Below are 18,073 nucleotides of genomic sequence, written 5' to 3' on the forward strand. Positions count from 1 at the left end.
TCACACGGTAACATGATAATAGTTTTGGATGAATGGTAAATGGTACAATTCATTCAAAATAATTCCAAAAAACAGCCTTCCCTTGGGCACTTTGTGACATTTAGCAATTATTTCTCATTATTTCGTCATAAAAACATTACCGAAGCCAGAATCCAAGGGAGGCCAGCGAATATCATCGGCATTAATAATCCTGTTACGACTCAAAACATCCAAAGTCACATAGGATTTAAATGTTCTGCCCACCAACCCCCTTATCTTGTTGTACATGTTCCTATTACAACGACAATATGTGCCAGGCTATTTTATATTTCCTCATCCGCTGCCAAAGCGTTTGTGATGAGAGAGAGCGAGAGAGAGAGAGAGAGAGAGAGAGAGAGAGAGAGAGAGAGAGAGAGAGAGAGAGAGAGAGAGAGAGAGAGAGAGAGAGAGACACTGCAGCTGCCTGAGGTCATAGTCAGCGTCCACCAGCAGGCAGTGACCCCGGGTGAGACTGAAGGCCTGGGCTCTGGGAACAGCCGGGGAACATTCAGGAGGCAAAAACACGACCCTGCTGTAATGCATTAGTGGCTATAGACATTATATAATACCCACTGGTGCTTCATCTATAGCTGGGCTGGAGATTTATACTGTATGGCAGTCAGGGTAAACTCACTGAGGTCCCACACTAAGACACATTCTAATATATATGCTACTCTCATACTGTGTGAGTCACAACTTATAAGCTGGTAAATGAAGAAAAATGATGTTTCACATAAATAAATGAAATGTTCACATTCTTATCAAAACACTTGATTTCCAGTAAAACAAATCAAAAGATGTGAGATGTTTGAACTGCACAAGGAAACAAACGATAGAAAAACAGGCACTAAAAAGAAATGCAGCAACTGCAGACGCTCCGATGCATCAACAGATGTAATTCAAGGACTTTAATTCACACATGCTGCTCTAAAACACCACAGCTAGAACTGCTCATCACCAGAAATGTTGGCAAAAATCTATAGAATTAAATAAATAAATATGATTTAATTAGAAACATTTGCTTCCAAGCGGTACTAGATTTACACGTTTCTCTGGTTTTACATCCCACGTTGTTTATTTCACCCTTTCAGTCTTGAGCCCATGCCAAAGGCTTCTCTCAGTGCGAAAACAGTTTAATTAGACAATCAATAAAAGCAGCGAGGCTGCATCTGGGAATCCATCATTATTTAACACCGCCAACGAGGGAAACATGGCTAGATTAAAAACATCCTTTCCCTCTGTTCAACAGCTTTTCTCTGGGAGTCATTCACACCGATGTATGAGGGAACCGGGGCTTTACGATACGTTCCTTTCAAACAGAGAGACGTCTCCAAGGGATTCACAGTTTCCTCTTTGTTTTTCTTATAATCAGTAGCAGGAGATTTCCACATTGAAAGTAGATTAGCATACTTATTCAGAGAGAGGATCTGTGTAAACGCACACAGTCTGTCTGTTTCAAAGCTCAGAGTGGGAAACTTCTGCCTGACAGTTCTGGGCCACAGAGTGCTCCTTAAGCCTCGTTTTCCCTCACACTGGCATTTGGGAAGGTGATGTTTATCATAACAAAGCGCATGACCATTTATTTATGCAAGTTAAAAGTCACTGAGTTCTGCATAACTGCTTCTCCTTGGACCCTGTCAATCTGTCTGTTTGTCTAACCTCTGCTCTGCAATCTTTACTTAATACATTTACAAAACATGCAATAGCTGTGCACGAAATCATAACCATATCCATTATGAAATATCATGTCTGCCTACTAAACACGTGTCTTAGGGCAGGCAGATAAATCAGCTTCGTCCTTCTTATCCGACTGTATCTCTGACTGCGGATTCATTAATTCTATGATTAGGGTTCAGTTTTCAGGATGAACATCGCTGCCTCGTCTCACCAGAGGAAGCCATTCATTTCCACACAGCAATTAAAGAGACGGCAGGGAATAGATTTCCATTCAAATTACACTGTGTGAGAGGGAATCAGGCACCTTTGGCCCATCGTCTACTCAAGACATGAAAAATGCTCACACATTGAGTAATGCTTTAAGAAAATAAACATTGGAGAAAGGCGGATTAAGCCCCCCCTCCCCCTCCATAAACCAAATATTCTCTGAGCATATCCATATGCGGTTTTATGATGGAACTCTGTTTTTTTTTTTTGCTGCAGGAAAAACAAAACAACAAGTCAAGTGGGCTAAAAGGTCTAGTGTTTTTTCCATACATTCCTTAAACAACCTCAAATAAATAAAAACAAGTTCTGAAATCCCCGAATCTATTTTTGAAATCTCTCTGAAATCATTGCTTATTATCACTGTTGACTACGAGACTAACAGGCAGAATTAAACGCCGTTAAAAGCACCTTAATATATAAAATGTCTATTAATGTGGTGTTGCCTCCTATTGTTAATCAGAATGTTTTATTTACAGACTATTCATGAAAATAGCGTGTGCACTTGCATGTGAGAGCAATAAAAAATACTCTGATACTCTTCACTGCTGCCTTGCTATTTTGGATCTGGACCCAAAGAATGTGCTTCACTCCCCTGGACAATATCATTTTAATGAGGTGGACATTGTTGTTATGGACGATGCTGAGAACCATCTGGCCACCTCGTATCCGTGTTATAAAAGAGTTCTCCCTCGCCCAGCTGTAGAACACAAACAGGGAATATCCCACCAAATGTGTCTGACATTCTGCCAGCTTTGTCCTTTTTCACATCCATCATTCTCCAACTCGTGTTATTATTAGATTCCAGTTGAAACCATATGTTGATTTCATTAACTTGATGACTAAATATAACGTTGACGGGGACGCCGTCTCTGCTCTGGTTTATTTCAGCCAAGACAGTCACCTAAAAGAGGAAGCTTAACATGCAGCTTGCTATACGTTAAAAAACCAGGATGATAGATGTATTTGAAGGGAATCTCATAGCTGTGTTGACAAACTTGTTGATGTTATTCACGGTGGTCTCACACTCGGGTTTCCAAGAATTACAGTTAGGGACGACCAGCGATCGGTCACAGCGCATATCTCATACACGCCGGCAGACCACACATTACTTAACTGCTGCATAAAAGTGACATGGAATTTTCACAGACCATAATATCCACTTGTGCGTTGCCATCACGCACAACAGAGGTCATGTGAGAGTGCAACCTGAGCCTAAAATGGCATCCAACCAAATCCCGCAGCTGCCCCCCAAGGGCGACATCACACAGGCCAAATATTTCCCCTCAGCAAAACATAAAACAATGATCTGGCACGCTGCCTAATTTTAACTGCATCCCGCCAAGCGGCCAATACAGAGTAGGCCTTTAAAAGAAGAGACATTCTCTCCACAGCGGCTGGGAGGGCGCAGGCAGACACCTGTGGCTGTCAGTCTGTTTAACGTCGGCTGAGACCTGAGCCACCATGCGAGCCAGGATCAACTCGGACAGCAGCGCTGCACTCAATCTCACAACAGTGCCGACCAATACTGAACAGATGCTTTAAAACTGATTCCAAGTCAGAATTCTGTAATTCTTAGTCCCAATGACGATGTCATGGACCTAGACTTTGAGGGTCTAGGGTTGTCCCCCTGTCAAATCCTCCAGTGTTTGACATTTTGACCCCTTTATGCCCACTTTTTAAAAGTCTGCAACTCATAGGGTTGTGATGCTAAATGTTACCAGTGGAAGCCCGGAGGCATACAAATAAAAAGGTAAACAACGAGGACAGCTGTGGCTTTTCAGATTGGTATATTAAATTAACACAGAAATAATAAAATTGAGGATTTTAGATAATCCATAAAAACACTTGAAATCAGAGGAATGCAAGCAGAGGTTACATACACAGCTGGTTTATTTATCAACCACTTATTTTAATTCTGCCTATTCAAGCTGTTGTTTCACAAAACAGGCAAACAGATTATTTGACGCTCACCTCCTCAGGCAAAAGTCAGGCAGTAAAAACGTAAAATAAAACTGATATGTTTTTGTATCATCAAGTTTAACGTGATGAACCATTTCAGGCCTTCGCAGCCTCTTAGACCAGGGGATGTCAGTTCAGTTCCTGGGCGTTGAGGGCTTAAGGCCTTGGGGGGGGACATCGGGACTCGGACTTAGTCTCAGTATGTGTAATACATTTCAGCATAAAGATTAATTTTCGTGCTCCATTTCTAATTTAATTTGCCAGTGAACAACAATGATGTGACACACAGGGGGATTCTGCTTCTTCTCTTCCAGCTAAATGTTTGAACCAACACGTTCACACATTTATGGCAAAGCCTTCAGGAGAAATTTGGGGTTCAGGATCTGGCCCAAGAACACTTGAAGAACTGGTCGTCGCGGTAAGTTTAAAAAATGTGAGCAAAGACGAGTATTTCTTCGAAGAAGTGCTAACTTCTGAGAGAGCAATGTAAGCACACTGCATCAAAAGGCTGCTAAAGAAAAACAGAAATCATCTCTTACCTGCCCTGGCTGCATTGGTCATCTTATTGAACATCTACAAGACAAAAGAAATAACAAACTATCAGCGTTTGTAGCAGAGGAGGCTACTCATCACAAGTTGGTCGAACGCTGAAACAATGGAAGAGAAATATGAGCAACAACAGTGAAACAGAGATGTCATGCTTTGGCTATTTGAACCCCTTTGAAAGCTAAGAAAAACAGATCACATGATTTGGCTGTGAAATCCATTAGGAGGTGCACACCCGGTCTCCCTGCATTCTCATTCAACAGTGCAATCACTGCCATAATTATAAAGTCAATACAGAGAATCCACAACAGATATGGCGGCGTGATTTAGCTCTTGTTAGCTTGCGCTCCCCAACTGTCTGGTGTCAATGTGTTGAAGTCAGGAAATGAAAAAAGAAAAGGAACACCAGGAGTTTAAACTTTTAGCTTATCGAGGCACACACTGTTTCCCTGGAATAATGTTGTTTGTATTGGAAAACGGATCTTACTGCAAAATGAAAGAAGGCTTATGACTTAAATCTCTGGGTGATGAGGATCCTTAATTTTAATGGCTAATTCTGCAGGTGATGAAATGACTGCCAGAGGCCAGTCCTTCCTGATCTGGAATGCTTCCCCTCTCTTGCCCAGATCACACCTCCAGTTCCCCACTGTGCCCCGCTGGTTTGATTTACGTTCTTGTTTTCTTGTTTCCACATTCTCTCCTGGAACGGAAACAAAAATGCTGCAAAAACTCCCAGGACGTCTGGTCGCAACGCTGACCCTCCATCACGACAGGCACTTGGCACTCAGCCCACGTGGTGCTGATTCAAACTTCCATCAACATATCTGCAAAAAAGGCTTTACTGTCAGTTGAACTCGACACATTAAGTTAGTCGTGTACTGCATGTTTCATGAGGGCCACGGCCCCTCCAGTGTTGCCATGGCAGCAGAAACGCTCGCGAGGAGAAGAACTTGGCTGCAGGAGTGACCTATATAGATGCCACTTGGCTGTGGCAACACAAAAAAAAAGGAGCTTATTGGCTGGATTAAACAGGACAGGTGGTTTTGTTTGAGCGTGATCTGTCTTTGTCACATGGTCTTTGACATTTTTAGGCCAAACATATGAGGTCGGAGGTCAGCAGGCACCTGGAGCTAAAGCATTTAGAGAGTCACAGCCAAGACAGTTCTGGCAGGTTACATTAAACCACCAGGGGTCCAAACCCCAACTCCCTGACTTGTACTTCACAGAGAAACGAGGAAGACAGGTCATCAACATATGACTCATACGCTTATAGATGTATTTTACCTCTGTTTAAAATATAGAAGACGTGAGCGGGGTTTATTAACTGTGAGATTTGGCACAATTTCGTCACATCTAAACCCTTGTAAAAAGAGTTTAAAGGTTGGGTTTAATGTACATGAACACGAAGGGTCCATCATCTCAAATCTACATGCGTCTTTAAAGAGAGGGAAATTCATTAGACCTGATAAGTTGGTCTCCGAGGACCAGCTTTAGTCCCAGTTTCAGAAATAAACTTGTGGAAATTAGCGCTCCAAAAACCAGATGCCGGGCCCCGGTGGAGATGTGCCGATTTGACAGGGCTTCAAAGACTTGAACGCATCACTCTCTCTTTTTTTCCAGCAGCCAAGAGAAAGTATTTCATCTCGGCATATCTAGAGCGCCGCTGACCCACTTGAAACGCATCGGCGTAGCTCCGTCCAGTCGCAGTCAGATGGTGGACACATGTCAAAGGTTGCAGGTCAGGAAAAGTGACATCGTCCACGCAGGAGCAGCAGGAGTCCTTTCAGGGCTGTTGTCTTTTCCTTTCACCAACTAGCATGTTTACATGGCGTGACAGGTCTGTGTGGGTGAATGATAGCTGCTGTCCCAGCACAAATGACACTCCGCCTCAGAGTCAACAGGGAGGTTACAGGACCGGTCAGTCTGAATGACAGAGCAGCGTGCTCTCTGTTCTGCACGTCTCTGTCAACACCAATTAAAAGTAGGAATCCTCAACCCAAATATGTCTCTATCCTCCGATGCTAGCGCGCAATAAAGAGCTGGCCTCACATTGTGCTGAGCAGGTCAATATGAATACAAACGTTCATACAATAAGGCCGAAACTAGTTCTCATTATCGATTCATGTCTTGATAATTAATCAATTCACACTTTTTATTGTCTATAACATGTTAGAAATGAAAGAAAAATTAGAATTTTAATGCTTCATTAGTCACAATTTAATAGAGATGCATCATACCATACATCAGCAGTCTATTCTATGGTTATTCTATGGTTGTATATATATATATATATATATATATATATATATCCTCTAACAAGACAAAATCTTCGTAAACACCCTGCACATTCCAGCTAAGATTAGCTTTGCCTGGATGATGTGCAGCAGATTGAGGGAGATAATATGCATTCCAGTTTTAGAGATCATCCAGAAGTGTGAGGGAGGTGGGAGGAGAGGGGGGGGACAAAGGTTGTCGGGCAGGTGCCAAAAACCTTTACCAGATACTTCCATAAACCATCGCTCAGTGAAGCCATACCTGCTTGAAGCAGGGAGTACTGGCTGACACGTCGGGTCTGTTTATTCTTAGACTGTGATTCCATCTGTATCACATTCTCGCGCCCTGCTGTCAGAACTTTCATACGGACTCCAGAGCTCTTATATAAGACTCCGATGGGACCGAGGAGGAGAGATCTCCTCGCATGTGCAAAGCTGCTGACATGTCATCTCAAACTGAAAGCAGTAGTATGATATTTTGGGGAATACGTTTATTTGCATGCTGGTCAATGGATTTAGTTACTGTTGGAAGTAGACACGCTAGTTGTTTCCCCGTTTCCTGTCTTTATGCTAAGCTAAGCTAACCGACTACTGTGCAGATATGAGAGGGCTAGCGATCTTCTCATATAACCATTTGCCAGAAAGAAGCACATTTCCCAAAATGTCAAACTATTCCTTTAAACTTGAACTATTCAATAATTGTATAATTCATAAAGAAAATGTATCATCGTTGAAATCATACTGCGACTCAATAACGTGATCTCGTTGCACTCAAGGTTGCACTGCAGCCAAAATACACTTGTCTCAAACATATGCGAACATTCCCAGCTGTCCTCGAGACACATTTTAACCCATGTTGCTATAATTTTCAAGAGGTAGTTATGGGCCTCCATAAAAAAAGGAGACAGGTGGCAACATATCGGAGAACTAAACATCATTTCATTTCAAGTGCCCACAGTGCTCACAGACAAAATAATCTTCCTCTTACTTTGAAGCTCCAGTCTGCCTCAACCTAAGATCCTTCAGTGTGATTCCAACATCTGCCGTCCACAGCATCGATGTAGTATCAACAATACCACAACATTTTTGAAAAATGATACCAGCAAATTAAATTGGGAAGTGTTTTCTCTTCTCAGAAGGTCGTTTGCCATCACATTGCAGCAGAGGCACCAAGAAAGCACAAAGCGTGACCTGAAAGGCTTTGAATTTAAAACCCGCCCCGCATTCTGCAAATCTCCCAGTTGTCTGTTTCTTTTAGGGCCGTTCAATAGTGACATTTATATACTTTGTCCAGCAGAAGGGAGTCCTGCTTGTTTAAGAATGCCTAAGCTGACCTTGTTCTCAATGCTAACCTCAAATATTTACAGATGAAGAGGGAAGAGCAGCTGTACAGAAGGGAATGTCAGAATTTCAGCTGGTGACGGATTTATCTCCGAAAACAATCGGCTTAAACAATAAGGGATTTTTTTCCCTTCTTCTTCTGTCAACACAGCGACCGTGATACTGGGGTCAAATATGTGATTGTAAAATGTAGGTTTCACAGACTGATTTCATTCATAATAGAAGCTGATAAAAAGCTTATGATTTCTTATTTTGTAAAAGCATAAATCATTCCTTCACCAATGCTGTCATTCCCTTTCCTTTTTTTTTTTATCTCAACTCAAAACAAAATTCAGGAATGTAAACCATATGGCTTAAACAACACAAAGACTTAAAGGTCCAACTGAACTGAACTGAACTGTTCATTTAGGACCGAAGCAAAGCAAAGCAAATCCACCAGAGATGGACGGACAAGAAGAGGTGAAGAAACTGTGGGACGCCTTCAGGAAGCCGTTATTCTCAGAGAAACTTACTGTCTTCTTGGTTGTTGCTCTCGTTCCCATCGAGGCGCTGCGAGGAGCAGAAGACCTGTCCTGCCTCGGACATTCCCCTCGGTCTGGTCTTTGGAGGACTCGCTCATTCAGGGCTTGGTGTAACGAGGACTTGGAAACAGCACCCCACTGCAACAACATCACAACAACAATCAAGCCCGGGTCCGTCTCTGTCCGGTCCGAGCACACTGGGACGGGACGGTCTCAACGGTGGCCAGGGGAAAAGAAAACACGAGGCTGAGGTCAAACGCTGGGGAAGTGAAATCTCCAACTCTCAATTCAGCTCGCCGGAAACACACAAAAGAGCCAGTATGTGCGGATCCTCTTTTGAGAGGACGGAGATTGTGACCCTGTCAAATATCCCAGTAAAGATGTCTTGTCTTGCCCAAGTCGCCTGTCATTAGTTAAAGCAAGTAATAGTGAATGCCTGGGATGGTTATGCAGATGCCTGGGAGGCATGTGAGCCTCTCCCAACCATTCCTAATGGACCAAATCATACAAACATCCTTCAGTACAATAGCTCCTCTGTGTGCGATACATACATGTGGACCCCGAAAGAGCACTTTTGTTCTCAAATGCTAACTCTAGTGGGATATTTCATGAAACATGCCACCATGAGAAGAGCCCTTTTTTTTTTTAGGGACAGAGTCGCAACCTCAAAAGCACAATAGCTGCCTGTTCCCGCTGCGGCGTTGTGACCCGGCTAAAGCACTGTACACTCCAGTATCACATCCAAGGGCTGCAGACCTCCATCATAAAACAGACCCGAGTCAAGAAGCACACTATAAGATGGTCTGACAAAGCCCACAGTGTTGCAGACGGACTATATCCCCATATGTCACAAGTCCCAGACACAGTTACGACTCACAGGAGATCAGCGGACTGACTCTCCTTTCACGTTATTGCCTTTATGGATATGAGAGAGCTTGTTTGAATCTCAACCCGAGTGTGGAAGACTTTTTTAAAAAACTCAGCAAGACATAAAATTCCAACGGACACCTGTTGTTTACAGGTCCGAATAATCCATCTGGATTTTCTCTCCACAGAGCAAAGTAAATTGATTTAAGCAACGTTTACAAGCATGACCAAGTATGCAGCACAGGAATGTGTAGAGTGCCGACCGTGACAGTGCACTCACCATTCGGTGCTGCCATCCGCTTTATAACGCATGTGTTTGTATCACAGAATTAAAGGACAGGACTCTGGTTGAACCCTGAGAAGGTGTTGTGTTGACGTGAGTGACAGCAGTCGTGATGCCGGGCTGCGTGAACGCCGTTTCTCACCTGCTTCTTGCGGGCGGTGCAGGGCGTGTCGGAGGGGGAGGAGTTTGCACTCAGAGCCTCCTCTATGTCGAGATTAAGCTGGTCCAGTTTCCTCATCAGCTGGCTCATTGAGTCCGACCAGGGAGACTTGACCTGTAGGGAATCAGAGGAGCGCTGATGACATCAGAGGATTCAGGCAAAGATTGAGCCAATAGCAGCATGTTGTTGATTTACAGGGTTTCATTTGATCTGCATTTTCATATTTTAACACCAGTTCACTGTTCTATTCACATTTTTTCTCCAAAATGTCAGCGTTGCTGCATTATGGAGAGTTCATATTTCAGAAGTAATTAGAGGAAATGTATCATATAAACGACTTCGACCTTTTCACGTAGACCACACATGGGAGTTTTCAGGCATTCATCGGAGGTTAACGTCAAGTTGAGCTGCTGACACTTCATCCAAATTGCTCGGTATCTTAATTATACGCTTCAGCTAAACTTCATCAAAAGCAGAAACTAATTTCTTAATGTGACTTTCAAACCCGCAGTTAAAGTAATTGAAATCGGAGGGGAAATCAGGTTGATTAGTTAGTCCGGTAATTGCCTGCCATCCTTGCCAGACTTATTTAACACATGAGAGCTTTCGGAACGCGTCTATCGAGTTACCACGCTGCCCCAAACCCCTCCCCCCCCAAAAAAAACAGTATCGTGTAAATTGCAGACGCTAAATCATTGGACTTCACCGCTGCCACACATGGAAATGTGATCTCCTCTGCTGTGTCTCGGGGTGAAAGTGCAAAGGAGGAGGGCTCCAGACATGTGTGCCATACAGAGCATGATGGAATCTCCTGCACTGGCTTTCACTGCTCCCCAGACACACCGCGTATATAAATAGACCATCCTCACGCAGACAGGAGCCGCCGTCTCATAAATCAGCAGCATACACCTCAGTCGCCGAAGCATACATTAACATTCTCCATCCTAGAGAGGGTCACATGATGTCTTCGACAGCGTCACGGCGGACTCTTTCCAGGAGTTCACGAGTGAAATCTCAGAACCATTGAGGAGTGGAGGGTTTCTGTTGTGGACCGTTTTGACACAGTAGTAAGATAATGTATTTCCTAGGAAGCCCCTCCTGGAATATGATTGCTGCAGGAAGTCGACTAGGGTTGTCTGCCAGTAACGAGAAATTTGGCCAATAGGAGGAGGCCTACTTGGATCGAAGAAATCCTCAGTTCATCCAGGAAGTTAAAGAACGGTGACACTTAACTTTAAGTGAAGCATTTATACAGTAAGCAGTATATAACACATAATGTAGTTGTACGCAGCTTTAAGTGTTTAGTATTGTACAGTAACAGTTAACACTTAGCTCCTTTTAACTCATTGATTATCTGTTTATACACCAGCCAGCAGTTTACATCAATAAATACTTTTAAAACTTTTCACAAAACTGAATTTTACATCAGAAGACACAATGTACAATACTTCTGATTGTGGACAATAACCGCCCAGCAAATTAAATGATGTAAATATGGATAAAAATAGATGACAGAACAGACAGCTCTGTCTTTGCGTTTCTACTTTAATGTTTAATCGACTCCACCATAGTTAAAAACGGCACAGTTAAATCTAAATGCTGTGACTGAGCCCTGATGACTGCCGCTCACTTCTAAATCAAGTCATTATTCCATTTCCAATCCATTTCTAGCATCATAACTCAGTGCACAATCATGTCAGTGAATGTTCTGACGGGAAACCCCCACAGAGTCTTGGACAGCATGTTTGATCAAACAAGTATGACCCTTGTTTTTAGTATTTTCATTGACTTACTGCGGGTTGACTACAAATAGAAAGAGTCCAAATGAGGACATTGTGACCTATTCTGAGACTGTTTACTTCCTGCAGCTGTTCAAATGAAATGTCCGTTTTAAGAAATTGGGAGTTTGGTTACATACGTCTCTGCAAATACGTCATCATTTGGCATATGGAAGTCATATCCAACAGGCACTGACATACTTATACTATGTGGCATTCTTCCTCCATAGTGAGGAATGAAGGGACCAGACACCGGACGGTCCATTTCCCCTGCTGACCACCCAGTGTCAGCTGACTGATCCGCACTGGGAGAAAGTGCCTTTTTCCACTCAATCCCTCAGGAATGACCTAAATCTGGCCAATCCCTGCTGACCTCTGAGGCCTGAGGGGTCACCTGGGGTCACCGAAAGGAAAAAATAAAGCTTCCCTTCTCTGCTATGTCTGCCTTCCAAGCTGACCATAAAAGATTTTAACATGGGATCAGCGGTTTAGACGGCTCAATCGTCTGTGTCTGCCTTCACAAACCTTTTATACATAAAGTGGAGCTGCATTTCTAGAGCATCCATCTTCTGTATGGAGATGTATTTCTGAGTGAAACAGGACGGGCAGGCAGGACAGAAGGTTAGAAGGTTAGATCAGCTTGTGATCGTCTCTGACTCCAGCGTAGTTGCAGATTGATTAAGTGGATGGTATGAGCTGATGCAAGCATATTTTGTTTTCCACGAAGGAAAAAGTATTGGATTTTGAGGGGAAAATATGTAAAAATAAATGATCTCGGTGTTAGTTGTTGAATATGTGCATAATATGAGCAGGGATGGGATCAAAAAGGGGTTAAAAGGGCATTTTTACATTTCGAAAATCAAGACTCATTGACTCCACATTCTCTCTAAAGCTTCCCCTGAAATAAGTGAGACAATATTAATGCCGATGAACCTCTGCTCAGGCATTCCTATCCATGTAGCCTTACAATATAATACATTTCAAAAAATTTAATTTAATTTAATGGGACGTACAATACCAATAGAAATACCAAAGCTACCCTTAAAGCACCAGATTAAAAGGATGCTTATGTATGCATATTAAATCTTTTTTCACATGTGAGTTCTGAACAATTTGGATGGATTTGACTGTGAGTCTATGGATCTGCAATCAAGTGGTTATGATGGCAAGCACGTATCCTGCTGAAATGACAAAAGAAATAGCGTGAGTCTTAGAGACTATTTGAACTCTTTGGCTCAAGTGCAAAAAGCTGAGCTTCAGTCATCTTTACAGAAATGCGTGTGTGATAAAAAAAAAGGCTTGATATTCCAAGTCAAACGACTGAAAATGTATTTTGTATGAGGAGAGGAAATGAAAGAGGCTGAAGATCTTGCGAGCTGGACTCCTAATTAACCCCTGGAGTCAGACGAACAGGAATGCAAGAAACAGATGCCCCATTCTGGCACACACTCAAGCCAAACGTGGAACACATTCCCACTGTGTCTTTTCAGTGACATCCCCACAAGGTGCTGCTCAGGAATGTGGGCACTTCTACTTAGATTGAGACAAATTCCAGAGAGGGCTTGACACCCAAGTGGGACACTACCCTTGATTCATCTCTGCGAGCCGTTCCCCCTCGATCCGGCCCCGGCGATTGTGCGAAGCCCTCACACCATGGCAACAGAGCTGGTATGAGTCAATCCTTTGGATAAATGCATTAATGTTATCTTGTGGGGACAACAAAATGTGAGCCGACTATAACTTTATCAGCGCAAATTGGCCACATTGTGGACCCCAACACAGCAGCTTTGACATGGAAATGAGGAGTTAAGTGTGTGAGCGCTGGGCTCGGTGCCTAGTCGGCGCCACCCACAGAGAGAGCCAGAGATCACCATGGAGGTATCCAAATGTAGCGGGCGGTCATGCGAAAGGGCAATGGCTACCTGGCTACTCGGAGGAATAAATTATAGTCTTAATATCCTCCGACGCAAAACACAACCCCCCCGCCATGCCTGTGGAGGGATGGCTGAAGAAATGTGTATTTTTAGGGCCATTTAGTCACAGTTGAGCTAAATGATACAAGCAGAGGGAGTCATGAGATGACACACGGAGGAAACAGTACGCTTACAGTGCCCTCACATGGTTCATGCTAACAACTGCACATGTGCTATTCCACCAACTACCCCACTTCAATGTCACACACGATGGAGCAACAAAACTCACACATGGAGTTAAATCATTACGGACTCCTTTCTGCAGTCATTTGTTTTTGCAGAATTACTTCATTTTTATTTATATCAGGTTAAATCATGCTCATACTTTTTACTCCCTCATTATTTGGACTTGTTGCATTCGCAATAAATATGTATGCATGTATAAATTAGGAATATTGGTCTTTATGCTGTCATTATTTTGTCTTTTTTTAATAAAGTTTTACAGAATTATCTAAATAAGAGTGAAAGTAATGTTGTAATTTCACTTGTATTTAGATTAAGGTCTTTTAGGCAATAATTGGCCAAATCTTTGTGTTTCTGTGATAATCTGTCTAGCACTTATTTCTCTTCGTATATAAGATAAAGTGACATGTAGTTGAGAAAAACAGCTTGTTTTCACTCCAGTATTTAAATGTTTTCTTCCCAACCTGTCCCATAAAATTGAAGACCTTCCTAAGGCGATGCCCACCATTATGGTAGCAGAGATTGTGGTGTGACGGCATGAGAAGTATTGACCTCCTGACCTTTGATAAAGGCTCCCTGCATTCTTCCACACTTCACCAAAGCAACTCATTCAGTGTGGTTCTGCACAGAAAGCTGGCGAACATGTTACCCGACCAACACATAGAGATGTTAATCTCCACCAGTCATTTACTTCGCCCCGTTTGTGTGCTGTTATCTGCAGACTGTTTAGAAAAAACAGCAGTTATGTTGAAATTAATATGTTTTCTCTGCGGTTGTAATGGAATAACATATCTAACAGATTTATCAATGTTCATATGAGGCTTTAAAAGGGCAATAAAAAGTGGGCCGAGGGGGTTGGAGGACGTTTCCAGCCGAGGTCGGGCTGGAGGTTGTGTGAAAAAGAGAGTGAAATGCGGCGTGACTCGTTAAAGATAAAGAGCAGGTGGAAGTTCAGGGCTATTACGCCTCTGTCAAAACAGCGCTGCCCGCTGAGGGAGTGGAGGGAAAGCAGGAGCTGTTTACATTCCTCCTGGACCGCCGGTTCAAATGTGAAGTCCGGGCACTCCTACACACTTACAGTGTACCAGCTATGCATTATCTCACTGTGGTATGCTGTCAGCTGCTGGGAGCTGGCAAAAGGTGGACTCACACTGCCAGCCTCGTGAAGCGCTTTCTAGAAACATATCAACAACTGCCTTTAACTGCTTCAAGTTCCACTTGAATTCTGGGTAATTTATTAGCGTTGCCTGCACTGGAACCGATCTACAATGTTCACAATAAATCATTTACCACTGATCAAACAGCATTTTGTATGTAATAAATTGACATACTGGTGGTATTTGGATATTTCAAATATTTCCATTATGTATTTTTGTGTTGATCAATAAGCGTCGTCTTAAATAAATACCAGTAAGTCTTGACATTAGTTAACATGTGATTAATACTACAATGCAAGGGCAACACTGAATAACAGTGGAAGCTCATAAATCAATAGCAGCATACCTCCTTACTGCCGCTCTGCTCCTCCGGTTCATGATCACACGTTCTGGCCGTGCGATTGATTTCTGCACTCACGGCGTCTCTCCTCCTCTGTTTGTCTTTGCCCGGGTTCCTTTGTCTGCCATTGACAAGATACTCTCTAGTCTGAGGCAGCTCTGGGAACACATCGTCATCGTCACCATCATCACCATCACCATCATCACCATCATCCTCCTCCTCTTCCTCCTCCAGTGAAGACTCTCCATCGTCAGAACTCTCGTTGATGAAAGAATGGCCGCCGGCTCCGGAGGGACGGCTGTAGTGTGAGAAGGTGATGGAGCTCGGTTTGTGCTTCACAATGCGTAGGAGATCCAGGACTCTGGGGCCAGAATCAGGGACAGTGAGGGGAGGACTGGAGTCCAGATTGAGGATAGGGCACGGATCCTCTGGAGGCATAAAGACATTTGAGATCGGCTCCAAGTGTGTTTTTACACATCCGGATCTCAAGTTCATTGTCTGACCAGCGTGATTCTGGACCTCCTGGTCTGACCCGCCTTCCACAACAGGAACAGGAAGTAATGCGGACACGTTACCTGCTTCGTGAACTGGTGGACTGAGAACGACCGAGTGTTCAGGCTCCTGCAAGCACACAGCTTCCAGCTCGTCTTCATCCGGCTCCCACAGCGAGCTCCGGGCTTCGGGGAGACGAGCATCCCCTCTGTGGCTCGCCGAGCCGTTGGCTGAGAGAACAGAGCTTTCTGTAGTCAACTCCTGTGTTGAGAAGGCAATTTGCTGTAATCCTAAAAAAGACTGATGTCCCTCCAAAATCCCCACAGGTGGAACCTCCATTATTGGTTTGTTCTACAGTTTCTCATAATTCAAAACATAAATCCACAGGTACTTGTGCTTGATATATTGGATTGCCATGGTTTTTATCCGAGATGCTCAGTCACGCCACACAGCAGACGAACCTGAAATAAACAGAAATGAAAATATGTGAAAGGCATATGTAACGCATCTGGCAGAGAGACGGAAATGATTTCCAAAAGACAACACAAGGCACAAAAAGATGGACTATATGCTTCTTCCGTGGTTTCCGTACGTCTCTGCGTCCCGTCATCATCAAAGTCTCCGCGTTCGACCAGAGTTTAATGTAAAGCTTCCACATCCGGCTCCGACTACACAAGCCGAGACGCTGGCTGTGAAATTCAACATCTGGCTCGGGTTGTTCTGTTCAAGTCTGGATCTGTTTCACACGCGATCACGGTGACATCACTGCACAGAGGAATCCGACTGCTCTTCCACTTGGTGATTTACTACGCGCTGCACCATTCATCAGGGCAGAAGATGTCCCTGGTCGACTCTGGTTCACATCCCACTCACCCCTTCATTAAGCTCTTCTTCTAAACACACAGGTGAAAGAGTCGGAACAGCAAACCGTTGTATTATTGTGCCGTGACTTATGATTATAACCTTAACATTTTCAGATTGTTCCAAAACAAACAGAACCTACACAAGACCTGCTGACTGCAACATGTTTTTCACTGTTTAAGAGCAACACAGAGCAAGAACACAAAGAGTTACTGCAGCGTAGTTTCTTGAACACAGCTACAGAAAGATAACCGCATGACTTTACACAGGTGTTCCTGCTGTTACTGTGAGAAAGCTGCAGTTGGCATAGCCTTTACCATGGCCTTCACACACACACACACACACACACACACACACACACACACACACACACACACACACACACACACACACACACACACACACAGCAGATAACGCAACCTCAGACAAGGGCAAAATCTAACTTTAGATACTTTTTATTAATCTGTCAGGAAATTAAAATACAGTAGGGATTCAGTAAAAATAATAAAACTAAATGGTCTATAGTGCCTCCGTGTAAAACCTGTCCCCACATGGTTAATATCAAGTGAGTGTACAAGAGATTAGGGTTCCTTCCAAGAAACCCCTCTTTTGAAAAACACTATGCAAAGAGGGTCTCATTATCCTCAAACGAACGCGGAGACGATTTACTCGAAGAGGAAAAAGTCACAGACTGAAAATGAACCTATTTAAAAGAGAGGAGAGAAAGGATCCGGCGTTGCATCATTTTCTACGGAAAGGTCCCGAACAAGTCTTCTCACGCAGAAACAGCCCACAGTAGAGCTTTGAAGACGGCAAAGGAAGATAAGCGAGGGGAGAACGTGAGAGTTGGCATTTGTTTCTCCATCAGAAGCAGATTTACAGGTAGAGAAAACAAAAAGACTCACCTGCATGCGGGATGGAAAAAGTTGTGTTGCCCAAACAGTGTCACGGAGAGCATATGGCAAAACAGTGTACGAGGGTTGGACAGCCCCATACAGTCACACTTATGTCCCTATAGGTCTACGCTTCTAAAAGGCAAGCTTGCCATTACAACTACCACCACCCCCCTCCTCTTCTGTTACCCCAGCTGGGTGGGAGGGAGGGGGGGGGGGCGGCTAGCAGTGACTAAACCATTCAGAATATGCGTAAGGGCAGGGAGTATGTGTGCTCGTTGGAAGGTGGAAAGAGGAGGAGAAAGGAGACAGAGGGTGGTGGTAGAAAAAAGAGAGAGGGAGAGGGTGGGTGGGGGGTGGAGGGAGGGAGCAGCAGTGGTTGGCACTGGAAGGAGGTGAAATGGGTTTCCTGCCGTCACAGGGGGCGAACGGCTGGTTTCACCGGACCAAGCCGGGCCGAGCAATGCCTTAGTAAGTAAGAAAT

At 43.7% G+C, this 18,073-nt stretch overlaps 1 protein-coding gene across 2 annotated transcripts in view; it reads right to left on the reverse strand.

The window, feature by feature from the left end:
* Window positions 1-17,734, reverse strand: part of stard13b (StAR related lipid transfer domain containing 13b) — a 52,496-nt gene extending 34,762 nt beyond the window's left edge. Inside the window, exons 1-6 of one of the 2 annotated variants that reach the window (XM_084019136.1) lie at window positions 17,602-17,733; window positions 15,919-16,296; window positions 15,350-15,771; window positions 9,895-10,026; window positions 8,594-8,740; window positions 4,461-4,494 (exon numbers count right to left, since the gene is read on the reverse strand). In XM_084019136.1, the coding sequence (XP_083875262.1) occupies window positions 4,461-4,494; window positions 8,594-8,740; window positions 9,895-10,026; window positions 15,350-15,771; window positions 15,919-16,174 (991 nt within the window). In that variant the 5' untranslated portion in view covers window positions 16,175-16,296; window positions 17,602-17,733. Of the gene's footprint in view, window positions 1-4,460; window positions 4,495-8,593; window positions 8,741-9,894; window positions 10,027-15,349; window positions 16,297-17,601 lie in introns of both variants that reach the window. The other variant, XM_084019135.1, reaches the window with a different exon arrangement.
* Window positions 17,735-18,073: the final 339 nt, after the last annotated feature.

Source organism: Eutrigla gurnardus (assembly GCF_963514095.1).
Source record: "Eutrigla gurnardus genome assembly, chromosome: 10".
NCBI lineage: Eukaryota > Metazoa > Chordata > Actinopteri > Perciformes > Triglidae > Eutrigla > Eutrigla gurnardus.